Source organism: Trachypithecus francoisi, unplaced genomic scaffold, assembly GCF_009764315.1.
Source record: "Trachypithecus francoisi isolate TF-2019V2 unplaced genomic scaffold, Tfra_2.0 Lachesis_group13, whole genome shotgun sequence".
NCBI classification, from domain to species: Eukaryota; Metazoa; Chordata; class Mammalia; order Primates; family Cercopithecidae; genus Trachypithecus; species Trachypithecus francoisi.
The window spans coordinates 110,856,500-110,880,743 of record NW_022681458.1 but is presented as its reverse complement, the minus strand read 5'-3'; the positions used below and the strand labels follow the sequence as shown (position 1 = coordinate 110,880,743).

General features: G+C 40.1%; 1 protein-coding gene across 3 annotated transcripts in view; it reads right to left on the bottom strand.

The window, feature by feature from the left end:
* The window catches only part of NCKAP5 (NCK associated protein 5), an 881,023-nt gene that overhangs the window by 320,148 nt on the left and 536,631 nt on the right, over positions 1-24,244 (bottom strand). For all 3 annotated transcript variants that reach the window (XM_033231708.1, XM_033231709.1, XM_033231707.1), the window contains one exon: positions 17,976-18,063. In XM_033231708.1, the coding sequence (XP_033087599.1) occupies positions 17,976-18,063 (88 nt within the window). The remainder of the gene's footprint in view (positions 1-17,975; positions 18,064-24,244) is intronic.

Below are 24,244 nucleotides of genomic sequence, written 5' to 3'. Positions count from 1 at the left end.
TACAAATTATTTTTATAAGCACAATAAAAAAGGTTGTAGCAGGACAGGAATTGTATTCAGATTATCACTTATAGCAGAAGCTTATTAATTCAGACCAAGGGATAGGCTTGGCCTTAATGGGGAGAAATGAGTTTCCTGTGCTAATTTATTAATTTAATGTGGAACAAAATTTATTAGGGGCTGAGGTGGAAAACCTACCAAATAAAACACAGAAAAAAGCACCTGTACATTTTGTAATAAGAAGGTTGTTAGTGGGAACTTGAGAGCTGTTTGTTACAAAACAATGGAACCATCATGAATGAGATTTTTGGCTATTCATTTAAACAAATGAAGTGAAAATATAAGCCATCATAAACCCCAATTCAACAGACTTGTTCCCAAAGCCTCTTTGAACCTGGTTGACATTAGGTGCATCCCACAGAAGGCATGTGGCGAACAGCCCTGCGACAGCAGGCCAGGCCCTCAACATGGACTTAAGACATACCAGCCTCAGGTCTGGATCCTGAGAACATGAGGGAAAGGAGGACAGAGAGGATCCACAGTTTCTCTCTCCTTTTGCATGCATGTGGCAAGTGACAAGCCATAAAATGAGGGTTATAATTTGTAATTTGCATGTACTTGTTTTTTTTCCTCACTTCTGTATCCCTACGCTAATTCCTAACAGCTCTTTCCCCAGGTTCACCCAGGGAACTGTTAGGAATTAGTCTATTGAATAAGTCCAAGGTTTCACCCAGACTTATTCCATCACTATAGAGGATTACAAGCTCCTAAATCACTTTAGGGAAATTATTTTCCTATCTCCTTCCCCTTCGAATACTATGTCCTAAATTCCCATTTTCTGAGATGGGTTGATACAGCAAACCCTCAGATTAACCGGTTCACACTAATATGTGAATGATGCTCTCTGAAGTATTTGTCATCTTAATTTCTTTTGCTTGGAATGATGCTTTACGGAGGAGATTTCAGAAAAACATATCTAAGTAAAAAATACTGGTAGCTGGAGTAGGGAGATAACAGATTGTACAGGAGAAAAAGACAGCACCAAAACGGCCTCTCCAGGCTAGGAATCTGACCCTGGGTTTGGCACTCCTGAGGTGTCCACATTTCTTACAGCTTCATGATTTTCCCCAAGGCTAAAACTTTAGGCTTACAAAAGACATCTGTGGCACTGGCCCTAGAAGTACAGTAAGGTGAGGCAGGAAGAATTTGGCTATGTGAAGGGAAAGGACAGATAAGTAGATGGGGGATTAGCTGTATAATAATGATAATATCTACTGTTTATTGAATACTTAAAAGGTGCTATGCACTCTATCATAGATTATCTCTGATTGTTAAATGAAATTATATCTAGGGAACCACTGGGAAAACAGAAATCTTTCCCTTTAGCCTCATTACACCCACTACATAGAAGAGGAAAGTGCAATTCCAGCTAAGTAGGTTGCCCAAAATGACAAAACCAACTGAAGGCGAAAGCTAGGATTCATTTCCAGGTCTGCCTCTCCCCGAAACTTTTTCTCATTTAAATTCCTCTTCACAAATTCTCCAGCCAGCACCTCTTATACATGTGGTCTTTAGGATGTGAGGGACGGCTGGGACTTCATAGCAGTCTTTTTAAAAAATATAATTTCAACTTTTATTTTAGATCCAGGGGATACATGTACAGATTTATTACCTGGATATATTGCATGATGCTGAGGTTAGGGGTATGACTGATCCTGTCACCTAGGTAGCAAGCATAGTAGTACGTACACTACAGCTTTTCAACCCTTGCCCCTCTCCCTCCCTTTCCCCTATGGGAGTCTCCAGTATCTTTTGTTGCCACATCTACATCCATGATTACTCATTATCTAGCTCCTTCTTATAAGTGACAACATGTGGTATTTGGTATTCTGTTCCTGTATTACAGGATAATATAGGATAATGGCTTCCAACTGCATCCATGTTGCTGCAAGGAACATGATTTCTTTCTTTTTTATGGCTGGGTAGCATTCTGTGGTGTACATATACAACATTTTCTTTATCCAGACCACCATTGATAGGGACCTAGGTTGACTGCATGTCTTTGCTACTGTGAATGGTGCTGCAATGAACATATAAGCACATGTGTCTTTTTGGTAGAATGATTTCTTTTCTTTTGGGTATATACCCAATAATGGGATTGCTGAGTCAATGGTAGTTCTGCTTTAAGTTCTTTGAGAAATCTCCAAACTGCTTTCCACCATGGCTGAACTAATTTACATTCCCAACAACAGTGTATAAGCACTCTCTTTTCTCCACTGTCTTGCCAGCATCTACTGTTTTTGGACTTTTTAGTAACAGCCATTCTGAGTGGTGTGGTGTAAGATGGTAGCTCATTGTGGTTTTGATTTGCATTTCTCTGATGATTAGGGATGTTCAGTGCATGTTTTTTTCATATGTTTGTTGGCTACATGGATGTCTTCGAGAAGTATCTGTTTCTTTCCATCTTTTTTAAATTGGGTTGCTTTTTGTCTGCTCATTTGCTTAAGTTCCTTATAGATTCTGGATATTAGACTTTTGTTGGATGTCTAGTTTGCAAATATTTTCTTCCATACTGGAGGCTGTCCGTTTACTCTGTTGATAGTTTCTTTGGCTGTGCAGAAATTCTTTAATTAGGTTCCACTTGTCAATTTTTGTTTTTGTAACCATTGCTTTTGAGGACTTCATCATGGATTCTCTCACAAGACCAACGTCCAGAGGGGTGTTTCCTAGGTTTTCTTCTCGGATCCTTCTAGTTTGAGGTCTTATATTTAAATATTTAACACATCTTGAGTTAATTTTTATATATGGGGAAAAGTAGGGCTCCGATTTCATTCTTCTGTATGCAGCTCGCCAGCTCTCCCAGCACCATTTATTGAACAGGGAGCCCTTTCCCCATTGCTTGTTTTATTCAGCTTTGTTGATCAGATGGCTGTGTGTAGGTGTGTGGCTTTATCTCTCGGTTCTGTATTCTATCCCATTGGTCTATGTGTCTGTTTTTGTAACAACAGTACGCTGTTTTGGTTTCTGTAGCCTTATAGCATAATTTTAAGTTGGGTAACATGATGCCTTCTTGCTTTGTTCTTGCTGTTGCCCAAGTTGGAGTACAGTGGCGTGATCATGGCTCACTGCAGCCTCAAAGCCTTGGGCTCAAGTGATGCTCCAGCCTCAGCCTCCTCTGTAGCTAGGACTATATGTACATGCCACCATATCTGGTTAATCCTTTTATTTGTGTTTCTTTTGTAGAGATGATGTCTTGTTACGCTGACCAGACGATTTTGAACCCTGACCTCAAGGCATCCTTCTACCTCAGCCTCCCAAGTGCTAGGATTACAAGCGTGAACTGGTTTAGGATTGCTTTGGTGATTTGGGCTCTTTTTTGATTCCATATGAATTTTAGAATACTTTTTTCTAGTTGTATAAAAAGTGATATTGGTAGCTTGATAAGAATAGCATTGAATATGTGAACTGCTTTGAGCAGTATGGCCATTTTAACAATATTGATTTTTCTGATCCATGAGCATGAGACGTCTTTCCAGTTGTTTGTGTCATCTCTGATTTCTTTCGGCAGTGTTTTGTAATTCTCTTTGTGGAGATCTTCTACCTCCTTGGTTAGGTGTATACCTAGGTATTTTATTTTATTTTATTTTATTTTATTTTTTTTGAGATGGAGTCTCGCTCTGTCGCCCAAGCTGGAGTGCAGTGGCCGGATCTCAGCTCACTGCAAGCTCTGTCTCCCGGGTTCACGCCATTCTCCTGCCTCAGCCTCCCGAGTAGCTGGGACTACAGGCGCCCGCCACCTCGCCCGGCTAGTTTTTTGTACTTTTTAGTAGAGACGGGGTTTCACTGTGTTAGCCAGGATGGTCTCGATCTCCTGACCTTGTGATCCGCCCGCCTCGGCCTCCCAAAGTGCTGGGATTACAGGCTTGAGCCACCGCGCCCGGCCTACCTAGGTATTTTATGACCATTGTAAATGGAATTGCATTCTTGATTTGGCTCTTACTTGGCTTGACTGTTACTGATGTATAGAAATGTTACTGATTTTTGTACATTGATTTTGTATCCTGAAATTTTACTGAAGTCATTTATCAGTTCCAGGAGTCTTTTGGCAGAGTGCTTAGTGTTTCCTAGGTATAGAAGCATATAATCAGTGAAGAGAGATAGTTTGATGACTTCTTTTCCTGTTTGGATACCTTTTAGTTCTTTATCTTGCCTAATTGCTCTGGCAAGGACTTCCAGTACCATGTTGAATAAAAGTAGTGAGAGAGGGCATCCGTTTCTTGTTTGCGTTCTCAAAGGGATGCTTCCAGTTTTTGCCCTTTCAGTGAGAATGTTGGCTATGGGTCTGCCATAGATGGCTCTTATGATGTTGAGGTGTGTTCCTTCAATGCCTAGTTTATTCAGGGTTTTTGTTTTAATCACGAGGGATATTATTGAAAGCTTTTTCTGCATCTATTGAGATATTCATGTAAAAAACGGTCTACAATTTCCCTTTCATCAGATTATTTCTTCCCTATGTTAATCTAGCTATTGCATGGAAAAAAGAAGAAATAGTATTGTTTGCCTCTGTGTCCAAATGGATGGCTGACAGACTGACATGGGGGTCAAGAGGACAGAGGCAACTTCAAAAGACTTCTCTACTATCTCCACCCTTTCAGGGCCTAGGAGCTGACAAAGTCCTGTGCAGGAGGCACCTCTGGATAGTTCCACAGCTGGCACAGGCCTTAAGTGATTTAGGATTAGATAGCCTAAATCTAATCCCTCCCAGCTCACAGCAAATAATTAGTGGAAGAAGAAGCACTCTTTGAACTTCCATTGAGCATCCATATTCTCCCACGACCTGTAAGTCAAACTTCCTTAAGAATATTCTACCGAGAACTAAGCATGGTGCCTCACACATGGAATCCCAGCGACCTTGGAGGCTCAAGCAGCAGGACAGCTAGAGCCCAAGAGTTCGAGACCAGCCAGAACAACATAGTGAGACGCTCTGTCTAACAAAAGAATCTTCTCCCTGTGCCCCTCCTCATAGAGTTGAGCTGTCCAGAGAAGATCTTCAAGATCATGGAGTTGACTGATACTCACAATCATAGCAATGGTATTTGCATCACCTGGGGAAAATGTTTAACCATACTAAGGCCCAGTCTCAGCTGCCGGAGACTCTATGGAATTGTTCTGGGTTGAGGCCCAGGTGGGTTGTGAACCCCAATCACAGCCCAATCCTTTGTCTTACAACTGAATGCTGTAAAGGGGAAGATGGCCACCTTTCTAGACCCAGAAACTGCTCCAGAGGACCCAGGCACAAGCTTCTAAGCCACAAAGGTTGTGGTTCTGCTTCCTCAGATATGCCTGTCAGGCCAATTAACACCTGAATCTTGCAGTGGCTTAAATGCCAACAGCAGACCCCTGGCCAGACCATTTTCCTTTCACCTCACACCCGGCAATTTCTCTTCGTTGCCATGCTGTGCTCGCTGTGCAGACAGAATCAATAAGGACAATATAGCTAAAAGGTTACCGTATAGCAGAGATCTCAGTAATGAAAGTGTATGTTTTTTTTTTCCAGCAGGTCCGTTCCACTTCTTTCTTAACTATTTCCTCATTCCAAAACTACATTTCTCTCACAGCCTCTTTTCTCTCCATTTCACAAAGCATTAATAAGCCAAGTTCTAAAAACAGAAAAGACAGTTTTTTAGCCCCAAGTGAATAAAAGTAAGGTCAAAGTTCAAGGGCTGGTATCATCGTGATTTTGCTCTGTTCAAATTCATTTGTTTCCTAGACCAGGAAATAACTGATATGCCTGGTTAATGATCTGGAGTGCCCAAAGTATTTGCTCAAGCTGCACACTTACTAAAGGGCAACATCTTTTAGATGGCAGCCACAGAACCTCCTGACCTGAAACACATATTGGGTATTCAAAATAAAGGCTGGCTCTCTGCTGAGATGAGCTGGGGAAACAGCCGGTACGTACATTGGCAATAACCAGCTCACCTGTAGTAACAGAAGGTGCTTTTCCAGGGCACCATTTTATTCACAGGTTATATTTATTTTAACAGAGAGACCATATTCTGCTTTTGCTTGGTAAGAACTCGGTTCAGGGTCAAAACGTCTAATAGGAAAAGTATTCGTATCTGAGCACAGAATTTAGGTAGAAATTGAGAACAAGAAAGTAGAGTCAGAACCCATCAAACCAGGGATTTTAAATTCCGGAGAAGAATGTACATATCTATTTAAACTCTTAGTGATGTTATTTAAAACTCTTCTATTCCTTTCAAAGTATTTAACATGACTTCGGATGTATGAGACAAATGCTCTTTAGTTAGTGTGCTAGCCAGCAGGTGCTCTCAAGTGAGACTGTTTTGAAAACTTCTGAATATCTGGGAAATATTTCCGTAGGATGTAAAATCAAAAAATTCATCTTATAGAATAATTTCAAAGAGAAAAAGGAGGTTCATCTTGTTTGAAAGACATTATTTTTGACTGACCTGAATCTAAGCACACACTTTGGTTATGAGAAATTCCGCCTTCTGTATCGGAACTTATGATACGAACAGTGGATGTCACTTAAAACAAAAGAGGAAGAAAGAAATCTGCTTCCTCAAGGAACAGTTTCAGCCCTTTAAATCTTAACACACAATAAAAATACTCCCTTTACCACCATCACCCACTTCAGCAGCTATTCGAAGTTCATAACAATTCATAGAAAAGACCAATTGCTTAAAGCAGAATCAAAAACCCTTGAGACTTCTCAAGATTATAGGCCACAGACATAAATAAAAGCTCTCAATAAAAATACTTCATATCCCTATTGTGTATTAAGATGTTATAAATAACTGTGCAGAGACTTAGCCACTCTATCAACAAACAGAATTTTAGATTTCTTTTCCCAACTGGTGTGCACTCACTCACTCAATGTAACCACTGCCGATCTACATATTTACATTTGTTTACCACATTTTGTTAAGGCTAAAAAAAAGAAAGAAAAAGCAAGGAAGCACTTTCTAAAGAACTTCTGAAAATTACAATCGAGCTCTCTTAAGAGTTCACTTTTCTTCACTGATTAACTTCCAGGGTACTTACTGAAACAGGTGTTGTGTGTATAAAAATCAGTATGGATGGGCCAGGCGCGGTGGCTCATGCCTGTAATCCCAGCACTTTGGGAGGCTGAGGTGGGAGGATCATGAGGTCAGGAGTTTGCGACCATCCTGGCTAACACCGTGAAACCTCGTCTCTACTAAAAAATACAAAAAACTAGCCGGGCGAGGTGGCGGGCGCCTGTAGTCCCAGCTACTCGGGAGGCTGAGGCAGGAGAATGGCGTGAACCTGGGAGGTGGAGCTTGCAGTGAGTGGAGATTGCACCACTGCACTCCAGCCTGGGCGACAGAGTGAGACTCCATTAAAAAAAAAAAAATCAGCATAGATGAATATAGCATGTGCTGGAGTAAGACTTTGGGTTGTGAACTTCACTTCAACCCTATTTTAACCTTTTCAAAATGAGGGAAAAGGTTATGGCGAAATGAATGAGTGTTGATGTACTGCACTGATTCCTAGCACAGATCTATGGACAAAAGGAATCAAAATGTTCTGTCAAACCTGGAAACAACAAAACCAAGCAGAGTACCAGCCTGCATCATTTGAACTCAGCAGGTTTAAGGAGATGCCCATATAGCAGATTCTGTTGCAAGTCCCTCAGGTGATTCTGATACTCAGTCAGGGCTGCGATGAACTAGTTAGGAACTTTCCAGCTCTTTGAAAACCACAAACACTTCAATTTTGCCTTGTGTGTACATACATTCATGAAAATAAAATCTATTATGTTAGAAATTTGGAAAATTTACATTTTATACTAAAGATATGGCTATTTAAAGGAGCTTTCTTTAAAAAGAGATATCTTTTGTAATTAATAGTTTAATAATATAATTTTTCAACTCCAACTTTTCTCTCCGGTGTATTTAAATTTTGGGGTTTGCTTAAAGTATACTTAAATCATTACAAGGAAAGAAGGAGGATGTAAGACAGACACACCTGACAGCAATAACTTAAGCATACCCTGAGAATGACCCTACGGTGTAAGAAGAATATGTGTTTGGAGTACCAAGCTTATGAATCCAGGAGTGGACAATCCAGGGATTCATTCCTTATCAATGAGGAACATCAGAACCCATGACCCATCCTAAGGAACGCAGGCACAACAGGTGATCGAGGCCCTCTGTTTTGGGTTAGATGAAAGTTGCCAGGTGGAAGTTGCTAGGGGGAGAGTGCTAAGTGAAAATGCTATATAAACTGCATGCTTTTTGCAAGCAGTTGTGGTTCTCCCGTCCAGCCTGCAGCCACTGGACCACCCTGTATGTAAGTTCCCTCAATAAACCGTGTGTCTCCTCCACTGGCTCTAGGTGTCTTCTTTGGCCTCTCGAACATGGTGCTATCCCTACTGAAGTCAGTACGGGTCTGGCACAACAAAGGTAAAGTTCAAAGTCAAAAATTTCCTGCCACCTCTGATAATAATTATAATCTGTGAAACAATATCTCTGCCAGGCAAGTCTTGGGCTTCAGTGAGGAAGGTCTCAGGCCATGTCATGTGTTTTCCACATACCATAAAAGGAACTGGATATATATTTCATGATTGATAAACTTAGGGATAACTGGAAAAGGGTCTCTTTCCCCATGCTTAATTACATCTAAGAGTATGTTTAAAGAATTAGTTAAGGAAAAAGTAATTATGATGTTCAATTAGATCACTGTAACTGGAAATAACTTGGGGAAACATAGGACATTGCTCTAGATGTAGACTAAGGGATCGATGACTGAACAAAGACCATCTTTGGAAAGAATAGAGCTGGGCCCAGAAAACACAACAGCTCAGGACTCTTTAAGAAGGTGGGATAGAGGTAGAGGGAACCAAAAACCTGGACATCATTGAAATTTTGCTGATCACTGTACTTACCTCTCTGTGCTCTCCACTGGGGCAATGACTCACCAAGCACTCCACTTTTATGACAGTCTACCCAGCTAATTAAAAGGGTGCAAAGAATCTCAAGTGACCTAATATTGGCAATGTGTAACTTTGGGCCAGCTATTTAATTTCTCTGTGCCTCAGTTTCCTCTTCTGTAAAATAGGTGAAATTACAGTAACTATTTCATAGCATTTTATGAAAATTCAGTGAGTTCATACCTGTAGAATGATAAGCATAGTGACTGGTACACTGCAGGTGCTCAGTAAGTGTTGGATAGTATTAATTAGGTCAGATAAGTGGTCCATGCTATACCTCATGTAGTCCAGGCCTTATAGCATTGGGAAGAGTAGTGCCAAAATCCCAGAGTTCTAAGAGCAAGAGGTAACCCTTGAAATTATCATCCTGTTCTCAGGGTTTCCCTTGGTTTAGCACGTTTCAATCATTCTACATATGTAAGCCTAGCACTTTGGGAGGCTGAGGTGGGCAGATCACGAGGTCAGGAGATGAAGACCATCATGGCCAACATGGTAAAATCCTGTCTCTACTTACATATAAAAAATTAGCCAAGTGTGGTGGCACATGCCTGTAGCCCCAGCTACTTGGGAGGCTGAGGCAGGGGAATTGCTTGAACCCAGGAGGCAGAGGTTGCAGTGAGCTGAGATCGTGCCACTGCACTACAGTCTGGCAACAGAGCACGACTTCGTCTCAAAACAAACAAACAAAAACAAACAAACAAACAAAAGTCATCACTTACAGACTAAGAAATTTCCCATAAAACTTGAAATCGTATCTTCTTTTGAAACATGTGGCCATCTTACTGCACTGGTGTGTTTCTGGGTTGAATGAGTCTGCTGGCACTGAGCTGTGGCTGCTTCTCTCAGGCCAGACAGAGGCTGTCCAGCCTGCCATAGTCCCCACCAGTCCCTCCTGTTTCTCTGGCATTAAATCAGGTGTGGGTTGCTATGGCATGGTTGTCAAAAGCAAGGCTTTTGCCTATTAATCAAAAACAAATGAAAAAAGTGCTCTGTATTTATTTCTTTAGCAAAAGTGAAAAAATGGAATGTAATCTCCTAGAGGGTACTTGATTTTTCTCATATCTGGCCCACTTTATATTAATCAATAACTGAAGACATTCAGATTAATAATCTCTAATTTAGTCTAAATTCCTTTTAAAATATGAAAAACAAAGAACCCAGAGACTTTAAGTGACCATCTGAGGACATAAGTCTTCGTAGTGGCAGAAGCTGTATCCATAGTTGGGTCCTTTTCCCCCCAGTTACTGTTTCCACTTGTCCATTCACCTTCTTTCTAAATGAGTTAGCTAACGCGATTCCATTCACGTTCCGTACACAGAAGCAAGAACAAGAGGAAGCTTGGCGGCTACAATCACGAAGCGCAGAAGGTAGCTGTGGACATAGGAGCCCTGTAAAGGGGGTAGCCCTTCGTTAGTTCTGTGACTATTTGCATCTTACTCAGGCTGTCTGTGTTTAAATATTTTGGCAGATGAATGTGATGGAATCATGCCCCTCTCCAATGGGTTGCTCTATTTTCTTTTTTTTTTTTTCTTTTTTTTTTTTTATTATACTTTAAGTTCTAGGGTACATGTGCATGACGTTTATATCATGTATAACTCCCCAAAGCAATCCCTCCCTCCTCCGCCCCCCATGATAGGCCCCAGTGTGTGATGTTCCCCTTCCCGAGTCCAAGTGATCTCATTGTTCAGTTCCCACGTATGAGTGAGAACATGCGGTGTTTGGTTTTCTCTTCTTGTGATAGTTTGCTAAGAATGATGGTTTCCAGCTGCATCCATGTCCCTACAAAGGACACAAACTCATCCTTTTTGATGGCTGCATAGTATTCCATGGTGTATATGTGCCACATTTTCTTAATCCGGTCTGTCACAGATGGACATTTGGGTTGATTCCAAGTCTTTGCTATTGTGAATAGTGCCGCAATAAACATACGTGTGCATGTGTCTTTGTAGTAGAGTAATTTATAATCCTTTGGGTATATACCCAGTAGTGGGATGGCTGGGTCATATGGTACATCTAGTTCTAGATCCTTGAGGAATCGCCATACTGTTTTCCATAATGGTTGAACTAGTTTACAATCCCACCAACAGTGTAAAACTGTTCCTATTTCTCCACATCCTCTCCAACACCTGTTGTTTCCTGACTTCTTTTTTTTTTTTTTTTTTTTTTGAGGCGGAGTCTCACTCTGTCGCCCGGACTGGAGTGCAGTGGCCAGATCTCAGCTCACTGCAAGCTCCGCCTCCCGGGTTTCCGCCATTCTCCTGCCTCAGCCTCCCGAGTAGCTGGGACTACAGGCGCCCGCCACCTCGCCCAGCTAGTTTTTGTATTTTTAGTAGAGACGGGGTTTCACCGTGTTAGCCAGGATGGTCTCGATCTCCTGACCTCGTGATCCGCCCGTCTCGGCCTCCCAAAGTGCTGGGATTACAGGTCCTGACTTCTTAATGATTGCCATTCTAACTGGTGTGAGATGGTATCTCATTGTGGTTTTGATTTGCATTTCTCTGATGGCGAGTGATGATGAGCATTTTTTCATGTGTCTGTTGGCTGTATGGATGTCTTCTTTTGAGAAATGTCTGTTCATATCCTTTCCCCACTTTTTGATGGGGTTGTTTGTTTTTTTCTTGTATATTTGTTTGAGTTCTTTGTAGATTCTGGATATTAGCCCTTTGTCAGATGAGTAGATTGCAAAAATGTTCTCCCATTCTGTAGGTTGTCTGTTCACTTTGATGGTAGTTTCTTTAGCTGTGCAAAAGCTCTTTAGTTTAATTAGATCCCATGTGTCAATTTTGGCTTTTGCTGCCGTTGCTTTTGGTGTTTTAGACATGAAGTCCTTGCCCATGCCTATGTCCTGAATGGTACTACCTAGATTTTCTTCTAGGGTTTTTATGGCATTAGGTCTAACATTTAAGTCTCTAATCCATCTTGAATTAATTTTCGTATAAGGGGTAAGGAAGGATCCAGTTTCAGCTTTCTACTTATGGCTAGCCAATGTTCCCAGCACCATTTATTAAATAGGGAATCCTTTCCCCATTTCTTGTTTCTCTCAGGTTTGTCAAAGATCAGATGGCTGTAGATGTGTGGTATTATTTCTGAGGACTCTGTTCTGTTCCATTGGTCTATATCTCTGTTGTGGTACCAGTACCATGCTGTTTTGGTTACTGTAGCCTTGTAGTATAGTTTGAAGTCAGGTAGCGTGATGCCTCCAGCTTTGTCCTTTTGACTTAGGATTGTCTTGGCAATGCGGGCTCTTTTTTGGTTCCATATGAACTTTAAAGCCGTTTTTTCCAATTCTGTGAAGAAACGCATTGGTAGCTTGATGGGGATGGCATTGAATCTATAAATAACCTTGGGCAGTATGGCCATTTTCACGATATTGATTCTTCCTATCCATGAGCATGGTATGTTCTTCCATTTGTTTGTGTCCTCTTTTATTTCACTGAGCAGTGGTTTGTAGTTCTCCTTGAAGAGGTCCTTTACATCCCTTGTAAGCTGGATTCCTAGGTATTTGATTCTCTTTGAAGCAATTGTGAATGGAAGTTCATTCCTGATTTGGCTCTCTGCTTGTCTGTTACTGGTGTATAAGAATGCTTGTGATTTTTGCACATTAATTTTGTATCCTGAGACTTTGCTGAAGTTGCTTATCAGCTTAAGGAGATTTTGGGCTGAGACAATGGGGTTTTCTAAATATACAATCATGTCATCTGCAAACAGGGACAATTTGACTTCTTCTTTTGCTTCATTGCCCCCTTTCATATCTAATTGTAATTTTTTTCTAACATAAGTTTCCTAATTAAGGAAATGAAATAGCGCATGAGTGACACTAACACGAAACATGACGCATATGAAATTCTAAAACACCTAGAGCGAATGAGCTGGAAAGACAAAGCAGCAGGGACCCGGGAGGTGCTTTTCCTTCCTCGAGCTCCCTAAAGTTAATCTTTTCAGGTCTTCCATTCTCCCCAATAAAATGAGTCTATCCTAGGGGCATATATCACCTTCCTGCACATATGACAATACTTCTATTACTCATATGCTTCTCACTTAGGCAGGGGAAATGAGAATCGAACATTTTATAGCTGGTTAATGTATCTCAGTTTATTTTTATTTGTTTTTGGATTTTTAAATGAGTTTGAGACAGTGACTTTGTGACCTGAGATTTGAGACTGTGCCTGCTTTCCACCACACCATCAAAATATTCCATAGATAACTGCTTAGTTTAATTTCAAGTATTGCATATGGAAAATATGTGATTAATTTCTAGTTCTACCACTTGGCATTTGTGAGTTCATCCTAAAAAGATACCCACATCTCAGTCCCTGAAGATTTGAGATCTCTGTGAGCTTTGCCATAAAATGAGCCTGAAAATACCTCTTTTAGTGGCTGTTGGAAGAAAGAAATAAGATCCATGTTGTGTAAGTGCTTTGCAAACTGTAAAGCACCAAGCATTAAGATCCATGTTCTATAAGCGCTTTGCGAACTGTAAAGCACCAAGCATTGAGATCCATGTTCTCTAAGTGCTTTGCAAACTGTAAAGCACCAAGCATTGAGATTCATGTTCTATAAGTGCTTTGCAAACTGTAAAGCACCAAGTATATGTGCCCTGACAATGAGACATGGTCCCAGAACACTGGGAACACAAGATGCTCTGAGAAAGGCAGCCCATGGAACTCATGAAGAAGCTCATGACTCTCATGTCCATTTCAAGAGACAAGAGAGACTAAAAGAGAAGTGGACTATTAAAAATAAGCCTGAGTTAGGAAGCAGAGTCTCCAGGGAGAACAGATGGTTTCATGACACATTCCTTTGTGCCCTCAGAACGTATGTAAGCTTCTCTTTTGGCTTCTATTACTTTGTTGAATATATATATGATTATTTACCTTCCTTCCCTACTCCCCAGCATCCTATAAACTGAGCATTTCAGGAAAAGACCTGTCTCAGGCATCTTTGCATCTCTGGTACTTAGACCAGTATCTTCTGGGTACTTCCAGCCTGTCAAGTTACCATGTGCTACTTAGTGTGACAGAATAAAACCTATCCTCAAAACATGTCCACATCCCAGTCCCTGAAATCTGAGAGCATATGTTACCTTATGTGGCAAAAGGGACTTTTGCAGATTTGATCCACTTAAAGATCTCAAGATGAGGAAATTCTCCTGAATTATCCAGTGGGGCTCCATATCATCACAGGGTCCTTATAAGAGGGACCCTAGAGAGGAAAATGAGATATGATGATGAAATCAGAGTCTGGAGAGATTGACTAGAAAGAGAGAGGCAAGGAGCACAAGCTAAGGAATGCTAGATTCTGCAAAACGCAAAGAAGCAATTCTCCCTGGAGGCCTCTAGAAAGAATATAGACTGACCAATACTGTTATTTTGGATTTTTGACATTCAGAATTATATGAAAATAAATTGTGTTGTTTTAGACCACCAAGTCTGTTACAGTAGCAATGGGAAACTAATACCTGTAGATAAGAAAGTAAATGAATAACTGACATTTGAATGAATGAGTGAGCAAATGAGTAGAGGAATAAATGGAAAGGGCTGCAGATAGAAAGTGGAAAGGCCCAGGTTCAGGTCTCAACATAGATAATAAGCAGCCCTATCATTTAACTTGGGCCCTTGTTAATCTTGTGTCATTTCTCTGGAAGTCCTCAGCATAAGAGCTAATGCTATGCAATCAGATGGAGCAGGGTTCAAAACCCTTCTAGGATATTTCTTGGTTGTACGTCCTCAGGCAAGCACTCACTTCTCTGAGCCTATGTCCACATCTGTAAGATAGGGATAGTGAGAGCACCTCCTGCACAAAATTGTTGCAGAAACTGAATGAGCTACAGTCTAGTAACATTTGATGGGGCTGTGAACTAGGTAAATTTGAAATTGTGGTCACATGAAAATGTGATTAATGTCAATTCATGCACAAAACTTGAAATCATGCAAATTCCCCAATTAAAAAAAAGGTCAGGAATGGCAAAGCTGGTAAACTGTAAACCTCTGATTACCACATAGTGGGACCGTCTCAGTTGCTGAACAGAAAACACCCATTGTCCTTTGAGAGAATCCATGTTGAATTATGCAAGCTATAAATTACACAAGCAACAGATTATGAAAGGTCTTTGGGAACACACCCCCTGAACAAAATATGACTACCTTTAATGCATGCAAAGCAATTAGCAGGGGCCTGGAACACAGAAAGCTATTACTCTGCTATTACTACATTAGCTCAATGATAAAAGACTCAGAACAAACACTTCCACCACAGTGGAAAATGAAAGTAACTCCAGCTTTCCCAGGGGCCTAAGCTTTACATGGGCCTCTGGCTCCTTTCAGAGAAATCTTGCAAGTTGGAAAATCTGAGGCAGGTGTGCTAATGACGACCCATATTATGAAGCAATAAATTTCCCAGCTCTTGCCTGAAATGCAGAATTTGGCCGCAGGGAGGTGTTAACTATGTGCTCCACTAGTATCACCACGCATACATCTTGCATAAACCATTTTGCTGCTATTAGCCTTATTTAGAATAATAGAATTTGTGAGATGAAGGGGCTCTCCCTGGGACTTGGCGCCACCCAGCATCACCTTCCCTCTCTCTTTTCTCATTTCTTGAACGCCCAGGGTACAAGGCTGTCCCTAGTGCATACAAGAAGTTCAGGAAATGTTTGTTAAATGTACAATGACCTTTACGGGTCATGTAACCCATCTCCTCTCCCATTTTATAGATAAGGAGCCTGAGGCCAATTAAAGGAATGACTGAAACATCCCTATCGTGCAGCATTAATTCAAGTTAATGACTGTCTTCTCCCTAGAGGGAAGAGTTAACTTCCCAAAACGAATAGACTGGGTAATGGAGAGGTAATAGTTATAAAACACATTTCTTAAAGCATATCTGTTTTTCTAAGCGACTTCCAGTTCACAAAATGAATGCTGATGATATTAAGTGTCTACACCACAGATTTGGCTAATAACTATTTAAGAGCTCAGAAGAGAATAAGCAAAAGAAAATATGAATCTGGATGAAGGAGATCCACCATGAAGAAATCAGATATAGCCCAAGAGTGACACCTGATTATTTAGTTCTAATGAAGCCAGGTGTTATGTGTGATGGGGAACAAATAATTTACTTCACAGATTCATATGACCCTTTTAGGCTGCATTGAACCATTCAATACAGAATTGAGTCCCATTTTTTACTTACACCTCAACTTTGTACCAAAGCAGATATAATATCTTGGAAGAATTCAGAGCTAGGAGGACTGAAATTTTTTTCCTGACTTTAGGTGGCCACACATCAGGAAATGCTGAACACGCATTCCCTTTGTCAAGACTGCCCTCTCAAGAAGAATCTAAGCCCCTTCCCTACAAATGGATCTTAGTGATTTTTCCATTGTTTTTATGAAGCTAACTGATTATGAACGTTATGAAGCTGTCTGATTCTTCGGTCATCCCAAAGTCCATATCCTCATCCTAAAAGGATTCGGAACAATCTCCCACATTGTAACACACTACTCTGGAAAAAAAAAGAAACATTTGGGTACATGGGTATAGTTTGAGCTATAATATCAATCGGCTTCCTAGGATTTATTGTGTGAGCTCATCACACATTTACAGTAGGTACGGACGTAGACACACAAGCCTACTTCACCTCTGCCAGGATAATTATTGCTATTCCCACTGGTGTTAAAGTTTTAGGTTTTTGAGGTAGCTTAAGTCAACTCTTTGCATTATATTCATTGCACATGGGAAAGAATTCTTACTGCCTTCTTGAAGTAGCCCTGTGTAGATTTCAAGAATCAACAATTTAGGATACAGCCTCTTAAGGTTAACTATGTCCAGATTTCTTAACTTACTTTGATGCTTTTACTTGTATTAACATATTCCTCCCAATCCCTTTTCACAACCAGTTGGATTACAGAGCCCTGAACTCACAAATTCAGGTAAGCTAATGCCACATTATGCTAATCAGCTGGGTTCCCCATGCTTGCTTTCTCAAACCCACTGGCTTTTTAGCCAGCAAAAACCTAGGGCTGCCCAGTGATGACCTCACATTTCCACCAATGTCCTTGCCTTTTAAAGCTTTTCATACACAATTGTGCAGTGGATGCTGGGTCTCTATGGGTGATTTGAAGTGATTTTCAGCAGAAGTCCTAAATTCATCTATATACAGTGTCTGTGCTGTTTCTAGTGTATTTCCCTTTTCCACCGTACCAGAGCCTTCTCATCCATGTAGGCAACCTGGACCATACTCAAGATTAGAAGTCCTGCTTCCTGGCCTGGCAGCTTTGCAGGTGTTAAAGGACAGTGGGATAAGGGCTATCAGAAGAAGACAAAGACCTGTTATCTCACTGACCACTACTCTCTTTGAACCTCTTTAGACTCCTTGTTGCCTGAGGCACCAGGAGAACTGCATATACCGCAGACCCCATCCATCTCTTCCCTGAACGCTCAGCCTCACTGTAACTTTTTATTTCCAGGCCATTACTTAGTTATCTGGAGCTGCTTATTCTCCACAAGTCTGCTGTGAAGATTCACACCACTGCACCTTTACCTAGGTGTCCCTTCTCCCTGGAAAGCCCTTCACGGAGTTCTCTATTCCACAGGCCTACCTTAAATGTCACACTTTCAGCGAGTATTTATTCCTCACCTCCTCAGCCAGGATGAGGCATTCTCACTCCTGTGTTCCCAGAGAATGGTGTACACACCTCTCTTTTACTCCTGGCCACAGAGACTGCAATGCTTATACAAGCCTCTCTCATTCACCATAAACTTATTTTTTGCATCTTCCTGGAATCAAATCTACACTCTGTTTCACAGTAGGAGTTTATGAAATGAATGAATGGAATAAACGTGTATGATTCCTCAAACCAGAGGTGACTAGGTGGCTGTTAGCACTGGGGTCTGGAACACACCTTTTATTTATCTCTGGGTTAGAGAGGACAAATCTAGAGAAATACAACAAAAGCAAGCAGATCAGTACCCAGCCAAGAATAATAAACACGGTGTACCTGATAGACCATTATATTAACAGTTTCTTCTTTTTTCTGCTCTGGAGATCCTTGACTCTGCAGTAGATTTCGTACTGTTTCTTCCATCCTGAGAAACAAAAATACAAAGAATTTCTTAAAGAAGATTTCTAATTAACACGGATCCATTCAAGTTGTAGAAATCATTCTTCTATGCATATTCCCCAAGCTTCAACCTGGAAATCTCTTTTCTCTTCTCTCGCCTTCATCTTCTATTAATTATCCGTCATGAAGTCCTTTGCAACCATTCTTTGGGATGCCGCTACATTCTCTTTCTCTACCATTCAGGTCCCCCTTTTTGTTCTTGGACATCTAAACTCATGCACCTATCTCGCAATATCCCTCTTCATTTCCAATGACTTCTTTTTAATTTGATACAGCATCACCACATCAATCTTCCCGGAAAAAAAACTTTTAGTTTTAAACACCAATTTTCAAAGTTAAGAAATATTACAGGAATGTCTTCTTTCTATTAATCTACTGTCAAGTCTTTCTGTGATGGTCTTTCTATGACAGCACATAAAGATTTCCTTCATTCTTCTCAACGACAGTTATGCATTGCTTCATAACGGGAATACATTCTGAGAAACGGTGAAATGCATCATTAGGTGATTTTGTCATTGTGCAAACAGCATAGAGTCGACTTATATAAACCCAGATGGGATAGCCTACTACACAACTAGGCTACATGGTATTGCCCGTTGCTCCTAGACTACAAACCTGTACAACACGTTAATGTCCTGAGCACTGTAGAAAAATAATAAAACAATAGTATTTGTGTATCTAAAGATACCTAAATACAGAAAAGGTACAGGAAAAATACCACATAAAAGACTCAAAATGGTGCACCTGTATAGGCCACTTGCCACGAACAGAGCTCACAGCACTGGAAGTTGCTCTGGCTGAGTCAGTGAGGAGTGACTGAATGTGAAGGCCCAGGACATTACTGCACACTATGGACACTGTACACTCTAAACACTGTAAATTCACACTGCACTAAATATTTTTCTTTCTTCAATATTAACCTCAGCTTACTAAAATTTTTACTTTAAAAACTTTTAAGTTTTTAAAAAACTCATTGATGCTTGTAATGACATTTACCTTAAAACATAAACATGTATAAGTTATATAAAATATTTCCTGTATGTCCTTAGTATATAAGCTTTTTAAAAATTGTTTTAAAAGACATTTTTTGGCTGCGTGCGGTGGCTCACGCCTGTAATCCCAGTACTTTGGGAGGCTGAGGTGGGTAGGTCACCTGAGGTCAGGAGTTTGAGACTAGCCTGACCAATATAGTGAAACCCCATCGCTACTAAAAATACAAAAATTAGCTGGGTGCCGTGGCAAACTCCTGTAATCCCAGCTACTTGGGAGACTGAGACAGGAGAATCACTTGAACCTGAGAGGAGGAGTTTGCAGTGAGCCAAGATCCCAACATTGCTCTCCAGCCTGGGCGAAAGAGACTCCATCTAAAAACAAACAAACAAACAAACAAAACATTTTTGGTCGGGTAGGGTGGGTCATGCCAATAATCCCAACACTTTGGGAGGCCAATGTGGGTGGATCACCTGAGGTCAGGAGTTCAAGAGCAGCCTGGCCAACATGGTGAAACTCCATCTTTACTAAAAATGCAAAAATTAGCTGGGGTGTGGTAGCAGGTGTCTGTAATCCAGCCACTCTGGAGGCTGTAGCACAAGAATCACTTGAACCCGGGAGGCGGAGCTTGCAATGAGCTGAGATCATGCCACTGCACTCCAGTCTGGGCAACAAGAGCAAAACTCTGTCTCAAAAGAACACAAAAAAACAAAACAAAACAAAAAAATTTTTACATTGTTTTATTAAAAAGTAACACACAAACAAACACATTAGTCTATGCAAGGTCAGGATCATCAAGATGTCAGCAGCCAACAGGAATTTTTCAGCTCCATTATAGTTTTAAGAGACCACTGTTTTGCATCCAGTCCACGGTTGACCAAATATCACTATGTGGCACATGAATGTGCTTCCTAGTATGTCATGTTGAGAATGTCAGTTATTTAAGCATTCCCCTACTTATGAAATATTATTTCAAAATTTTTGTTATTTCAAACAACACCTTTACACATACCTCTTTATACACATTTATAAGTGTTTCTACAAATTATTATATATATGTTATAATCCTGTTTTGTTTTTAATGTGTACCTCCAGTGATTCCCCATTACCCTGAAGTAAAGAGTAAAGGAAACACACCCATTCCCATTTCCACACATTCGCTACTGCTGGCGATACTTCTTAGAACGCCATCTCACTTTCACCTTCCTATATTTCATCCCTCTTTCCAAATTTACCTTAAGTTTCACTTCCTAAGATATCTCCTCATTGATCTCCTGCTTCTTTGAATTCTTATAGCCCTATTCTTCAAACCATTTACTCTATCACTTAAAAATCCATCACTTTAATGCTCAAATATTTTGTATATGCAAGTCTTATCTTCTGGAACAAATGACCACATTTGGTATAGGACTATGCCATGTATTTCTAATGTATCTCTCTCAATTGTAGGTAAAATAGATACAATGTCAGTAGACATTCTTATATGAATCCTTTGCTAATTCATTTTTTTAAAGTATGAATTAGTAAGTCTATACCAGACACTTACCCTGTATGTTCAGACTGTGTCTGGATGACCTCGTCATTGGGGCCCATCATGAAGATTCATAGACCCGACTTTGGGAGCAAGAAGCCGGAACTCAATGCCCTGAACACAGTGCTCTCTGTCCAGAACCTGAACTGGTTGTCTTTTCCAGTCCCATCTTGAAGCATGTATATTAGTGACTCAGTATGACACTGGTAGAAGAGAATTCTGAGGAAAAGCAGGCTGATCCAGCTTCTCCCTCTTACTAAGGGCTTCTCATATGACAAATGAAGGGCTCTAGGAGACCAGTGAATCTGCTTATGTGGGAAGGCCATTGCAGTAAGCAGGACAGGACAGTTCAAAATGCCACCTTTCTAATATGGCACATCACTACTCAGCGGCAGAGTGAGGAAACTGCAGACAACGGGGACAGGCCAGACCTAGATTATTAATTGGAGAAATTCTACCTTCACAGAGGATGACACAAGGACTCATTGGGTTTGCAGGAAGATAGTGGACACCGGTTATGAGTACTCTAAAAATGATTTGTGACCACACATTCATACAAGCCACCTCTGCATGTAACCACTTGAGAGAGCAGAAGCTGTTCCCTATATTTTCACAAATCTTATGTTATTAATAATAACTCAATTTAATAGTACTTTTAACTTGTCAAAGAACTGTCTCATCTGTTCATCATTATAATCTACTTTTAAAAAATCATTCTATCTATTGGGTAGATGAGAAACTAAGGCACAGAAAGGTTGGATGGTTTGCTTGAGGGATCGTGGTTAGTTGGATAGGGAGTTTGGATGAAATTATTTTTACTGACTCTAAATATAGCAGTCTCTTTCTACTTGTCCTTACTGACATTCAGAAAAATGGTTTTACATGAGTAAGAGTCTTAACTCCTGACTAGGAGTTAACTTGGTGAACAACTTTGGTTGCTGAACCCAAGAAGGCAACCATTTCTGACCTGGGGAGAGCACGAGAAAAACTAAGCCTTATGTGAAAAAAAAAAAAAAAAAAAATCGGTGCAAAGAAGTCACAAATTCTGAAATAATAAGTGATCAGAACCGATTGCTAATATTTTATTTCATTTTATGTAAACAAGCTCTTGAGTGGTATCAGATTTTCCATCACGTTTGCTGAATTATCATAAACAAGGAAGTAATGACAGTGGTCCTAAGACTTGCCCAAGATCACGTAGCTTGTTCCTGGCAGATAAGTGCCTGGTCTCCTGGTTTTCTTAATATTAGTCTACTTTCTTCCCGTCTTAGCACAGAAGCTGGATGTCTTCTTTTAATCCTTATTGCATTCATTTATAAACATCTGACTTAAAAGTGGCCAAATAGTTAGAACTCGGTTAAAATGAAATCATATTATTTTTTACTAAGTTAAAACACAATCCTGTCTCAATGCATATCTTGCTGAATTATCTCTTCTATATAATTACAGGCTCTAGACACAAGTTGCTGGATCAAAAAGAAAAACATCTATTCACCTTTCCCCCATTTTTCTTGGCTTTATACTTAAAAAACAGGAAAAAGTGGGGGTAGACAGGAAATTGTTAAAACAATCTTGAGCAGTTCAGAACCCTTAATAATATGGTAAACACTTTTCTGGCACTACTTTATGATTAATTAAAACCAATTACATTGCCTTCCTACGTCTTGGAACAGAATCACAGGGCCCCATCCTAACCCTTGGTAAAAAATCAAGTTGTCCTATCTTTTTATAACCTCTATGAATCTGGTCACAGAGAAATGTTTTAAACCTAATAAGAATGTGCCATTATTTACTCCCTGATGACATCTTTTTTAAAAAAAATTCTCATTTAACAAACTTCTCTATTTTCCTGAAAATCAAAGACTGAAGCATCATCCATTGTTGTTTGCTGCCCAATGACATTTTGCTTCTTTTTATTATTTCGACAGCTAATGAATGAAAGTTTGCATTACTAGTCAGCACATAGTACAGTTCCACCATCTGTCTCCCAAATATGATTAAGAAATAAGCCAATTCCTCTCTCTGGTTCAGGCTTGGGCAGAGTTTTGTGTGTTTTGTTTGTTTATTAAATAGCTGGTTGCAATTTATCCTTAAACACTCACCTTAATTCATGTCTTCTAGCTCTCCATCTCCTTCCCCCACCTGAAACTAAGACCGTTTTTCCCCTAAATATTGGTGAAGTAGCTGCCATAACTACAAATATAGAAACCAAAATTATAATTTTGAGTTGTAATAAATTCTAATGTACATCAAGTGAACTATTTTTAAAACGTTAACTCCCAGGACAGCCAGAGGAAATAAACTAAATACATATGCAAACGGTATGTCTCAGGTAACATTAGGTATAAATGCAGGCATTTCATTTTATTAAAATAGATTCCATTTTTTAAGGTACACATTATGTAATCAATAAATTCTTATTATAGTGTTTCCTCTGGGAGAAGCAAAAACCTTGCTTAAGAAGGGCACTAAGTGGAAATTAGGGAAACATCATATTAAAACTAATGCATTAGAAGAGTAACAATTCAAAAGCACCCAAGAGCAGGATCAGGAAGCCATTTTAACTGAATTCTCTCCCAGTTCCCAGAGGACCACCTTTGTCATTGACCTCCTTTTAAAGTGCAGACCACTGGGGTACTTGTCATTGGATCTGTTTCCAGTGTCTCAAGAGCTAGTCCGTCTAGACACCGAAGGAAGATGCTTCTGAAAGAAAATGTTAAAACATAGTGGTTTCCTGAAGACTTTCACGGTAAGACAACACTTGATAATATCAAAGGCCTTCTTTGTAATCAGAGAATATGGATTGGATTTTGAAGACCTTGACTTATTCAATAATGAAAGCGGTGTTGGAAAATATGGCTCCAACCTACATTAGAAGCTATTTATTCCAACATGTAAATGACTGTAGGTTTCTTCACATGCCTTCCCTCCAACCCCAACCCAAAATCTAGCCCTCTGTTTTGATTAATGACACTCTAGGGACTGATCCAAGTATTACACCAAATTGTTCTTATTGACCCGTATATTCAGATATTCAATGGAGACTAACTTCATTTTTGACAGAAATGGAAAAGAACAGAAAACAAGAAGCCACTCAAGAAGTCATTCTCCCCAACTCACACTGATAACTGATAGGGCTCATTCAACTGAAGGCTGAACCAAATTAAATTTTGTCTTTAGAAAATATTTTAACATGTTTACTTGCTGATTAATGAAATGCCAACTTAATAATGAAATTAACCATGAAATTATTCAACATTCCTTAATATCCTTCTAATCAGGTGAGAGGCTGCAAGAAGTGCCCACCACATTCCCTTTGATTCCCCCATACCATGAAGTTTGTCAAGAGCTGCTGCTGAAACTTGCAAATTGCTTTTCCTTGCGTTTCACTGTATTGGACTCCCGATCTTCTCACTTTGAGAAACCGTGTCAATTTAGGAGAAGGTCTCACCACGACGGAACTTCATTTAATGACAGGAAGAAAGAGGCTGCAGTTAAATTAGAAAGAGGCAGGGGGAATGCGGTCCCTGGAGCGCCCCTCCTTCACCTGAGGGCTCCCTCCTAGGAAACCCTGACACAACACAGCCCCATGTAGAGAACAATGCTTATCTTCTAGAGCCAATGA